At 50.4% G+C, this 3,930-nt stretch overlaps 1 protein-coding gene across 1 annotated transcript; it reads right to left on the bottom strand.

Moving 5' to 3' along the window:
- Nucleotides 1–577: 577 nt before the first annotated feature.
- LOC311614504 (dual specificity protein kinase CLK3-like) lies at nt 578–2,224 on the bottom strand. The gene has a single exon (XM_084869352.1). It carries the CDS (start codon nt 2,207–2,209, stop codon nt 749–751), a length of 1,461 nt encoding a protein of 486 aa, XP_084725478.1. The 5' UTR covers nt 2,210–2,224; the 3' UTR covers nt 578–748.
- Between the last annotated feature and the right edge of the window lie 1,706 nt (nt 2,225–3,930).

Here is a 3,930-nt window from a genome sequence, read left to right as displayed (position 1 = left end):
CTGAGCACTCAGGAGGTTGGTCATCACCACCCACCCCCAGTTCCCTGTCCCAGCCCAGGGCCTGGCCTCAATCAGGCAGTCAGGGCCTGCCAACCACTGATTGCCATCTGCAGGGCAATCGATCTGGGCTGGGGCTCCCATCGCCCAGCTCCCTCAGCACCTGGGAGCCAGGCAGCGGCCCTGCTCCCTGTGATCACCACTGGTCACCATCTGTAGGGCGATTGGCGGGTCAATCAGACTCCAGCCCACACCTGCCTTGGCTTGGCGCCACCTGCCCACCTGCTCCACCATCTACTGTGGTCCTGCTCTCCTCAGCACCTCCACTGCCAGCCTCGCATCACAGACACCCGCCCTGTTCCACACCGCCCCCTGGTGGTCAGCACACGTCATAGCGGGTGGTTGAACTCCTGGTGGGACTCCTGGTCAAGAGGACAATTTGCATATTAGGCTTTTATTTTATTTGCTAAGAAAAACTTTATTAATAAGATAGGGAGCCTGGAGACAACACACTGGTCCCAGAGGTTACAAACTAAGAAACACTTTATTATAACTTTACAACATATAAAATAGCTTGGGTCAAATCTGTGCTTTCTGGCAGCTGAGCATATCTTCACCCTTGCAGGCACCTGCTTTCCTTCACGCTGCACTGTTCATTGGGTGGCTCTGGCCCTGGGGCCCAGTGCTTAGAGGTTGGAGAAAGAGGGCCAGGCAGCCCAGTTCCATCTCCTCATGTAGTGGCCTGTGCCTGTCAGATGCTGGGTTTGCAGCTGGTATGGAAGAACCGCTCCTCAGGGGTCAGGCCAGCAAAGAAGGGGTGCAGCAGGGCCTCCGGCAGTGTGATGCGCTGGGCAGGGTCAAACTCTAACATCCTCCTCAGCAGGTCAAACAGGTGCATGTGCTCCAGGGAGTCTTGGAGCATGTAACTCTTCAGAGGTTTGCAGTTCTCCCTCACATACAGGCCATCAGCACTGTCCTCATCCCAAATCAGGCTGCCTTTGTAGAAATATTTCTGCTTCTTCGTTCGGTACATCATGTGTGATGGGATGGGCCCTAGAATCTTCTCCATCATCACCAAATGCTCTCGGTTTTCGTGGGTCTGGAAGAGGGAGAAGCCCCGGTAGTACTCGAAGAGAATGCAGCCAATGCTCCAGACATCACAGGGCTGTGCCCAGCCCAACTCAAGGATCACCTCAGGTGGGCGGTAATGACGAGTGGCCACAATGGTGCTGTGATGCTCATAGTCAAAGGTGGCACTGCCGAAGTCAGCAACTCGGATGCTGGTGTTCTTCACCAACTTCTCCTCGCACCCCTTGTGCTCATTATAGAGCGTTTCAAACTCAGAATTCACAAACAGGATGTTCTCTGGCTTCAAGTCTGTGTGGGTCAGCTGGTTCTCATGTACAAAGCTAAGGGCGTGGCAGAGCTGGTAGGCCATGTGCCGGACATGTGGTAGGGGGTAAGGCTGGAAATTATTCTCCTTCAGGAACTCAAAAGTGTCCTTGCCCAGGAGCTCAAAGGAGATGCATATGTGACCATGGAAGTTAAACCAGTCAGACATTGAGACGCACAAGAACTTGTTCTCTTTGTCCTTTTCCTTGATCATTTTGAGAACATTGACTTCTAGCCGGGCAGCCTGCCGGTACTTGCTCACGTTGCGAATGATCTTCAGGGCAACTTGAGACTTCCCTCGGGCATGGTCCAAGCACTTTACCACCTTGCCAAAGGTGCCCTCGCCCAGGTTCCCCACAATCTCATATCGCTCTTGAAACCAATCGCCGATTCGGCACACCAAGTGGCCGTCCTTATCATCTACCACAAACCGCTTACTGCTCTGTTGGCCTCTTGAGGGGGCACTGCTACAAGACTTGGTGCGGCGTCTGTGGAGAGGGTAGCCATGTTTGCGAATCCCGAACGGCTCTTTATCCCGGGACAGTCGAGGATGATGGGAACGTGAAGATTCACGATACTCCTCACCAAAATATGGGCTCCGCTCTCCACATCGGTATGGGTCGCTATCATGGCGCTCCCGGTACCGCCTCTGGTCAGGTAAGCGGTCATGGCTTCTGGACCGAGATTTCCGGGGTGGAGGCTCCCTTCGAGATGAGTATCGCGGTCCCTCTTCATGCTCCCGACTGTAAGACTCCCTCTTCCATTGGTAACTGAGATATGGGTCTGGCTCAGGGGAGCCGTATCGCTTACACTGATCCATAGTCTCCTGGGCTGCGGCAGCGACAAGGCCCCACTTCCCGCTGTCGAAGCCTTTTCCGCTTCCGGTCACAGCCTCCGCCAGTCAGCCCGCAGTGGCCCCGCCCCTTGCGTGACGCAGCTGTCGCCAGCTCCAGGTCGCTGGCCTGGCTGCTCTAGCTCCGGATTCGAAGGCTCTTTAGGATTTTATTATGTAGGATATTTAAAGTGTCATTCCCAGTTTCTAGTTTAGAAGTTCTAATTTATAGTAGGAAAACTTTTAAAAATTCATGATTCAAGACTTTCATAGACGTGATTGTGGCATGAGGGGAGCAATGGTAGTAAGGTCATAATACCAAACATTCAAGCCCATATTACTTTGTTATGATGCACATGGGAAGGACATGGCCATATTTTTAGACAGATATTTTTTTCTCATCTCTTTATGCAAAATATTTACATATTTTCTCAACATCTTCTTTCCCCTCCCTCCCTCCCTTCCATTCCTTCCTTCTTTTCTTCCTTCCTTCCTTCCTTCCTTCCTCCCTTCCTTCCTTCCTTCTTTCTTTCCTTCCTTCTTTTTTTTTGTCTCAACATTTAGCAGTATCCTTTCAAATTCTATATCCTGCAACTCCATTTGTTACACATGAAAGTCATAGCAAAAACCAGTTCCCAGAAATTGAACTTGCCTTTTTTTCCAGTAACCACCCATCACTGGGCTTGATTAGATCACTAATATCCGAGTTTTATAATATACTAGAGGTCCAGTACATGAAATTCGTGCACTGGGTGGGGGTGTCCCTCAGCCCAACCTGTACCCTCTCCAATCTGGGACCCCTCAGGACTGCTGGCTCCCAACTGCTCGCTTGCCTGCCTGATTGCCCCTAACTGCTTCTGCCTGTCAGCCTGATCATTCCCTAACCACTCCCCTGCCAGTCTAACTGCTCCCCTGTTGGCCTGATCATCTCCAACAGCCCTCCCCTGACATATTGGACAGTCCTAACTGGTTTGCCTCAGTGGATGGAGCATCGGATTGCAGACTCAAGGGTCCCAGGTTCAATTCCGGTCAGGGGCATGTACCTTGGCTGGGGGCACATACCCAGTGGGGAGTGTGCAGGAGGCAGCTGATTCATTTTTCTCTCTCATAGATGTTTCTAGCTCTCTATCCCTTTCCCTTCCTCTCTGTAAAAAAATCAATAAAATATATTTTTAAAAAGAAACATTTAAGATTCCTCCATATCTGCCTGGCTGGTGTTGAGACCTCAGGCTGCCATCACTGGGAGGGGATCAGTTCCTCGGGAGTGCACGCCCCTCCTAGGTTGAGACCGCAGGCTGCAGGTTTGTGTGTGTGGGATCACTCCATGAGGAGTGAATTTGTTTTTGTTTTTTATTAAGGGTCAGAAGGGCCTCTGGGCAGCATTCCGCCAGGCTGCTCACTCTGCCAGCTCTCAGTGGCAGCCCTCCCTGAGACTGGGGACTCTGGTGGGTCTGAAAGGACTGGGCACTACCATCTTGTGGCTATAGGCACCACCATTTCTGTCACGAGTGATAGTTAATTTGCATATTACTCTTTTATTAGATAGGATACTTTCTTATTCTAGATTGGCTTGTGACTTGTGGAAGAGATTTTAGATGATTCTTTATGTATTTATAGAATCTTATTTGAAATGAAAGAGATTTTTAAGTATCTTCATAATTGCAATAATAGTCAGTACAAAGCAGTTTTCTAAAATCCAATCCACAAAC

Source organism: Pipistrellus hanaki (genome assembly GCF_964339955.1).
Source record: "Pipistrellus hanaki genome assembly, chromosome: X".
NCBI lineage: Eukaryota > Metazoa > Chordata > Mammalia > Chiroptera > Vespertilionidae > Pipistrellus > Pipistrellus hanaki.
This window is presented reverse-complemented; position numbering and strand designations above follow the sequence as displayed.

Excerpts from the sequence above, each read along its gene's own strand:
- LOC311614504 (XM_084869352.1), bottom strand. The coding sequence starts at position 2,209 with ATGGATCAGTGTAAGCGATACGGCTCCCCTGAGCCAGACCCATATCTC.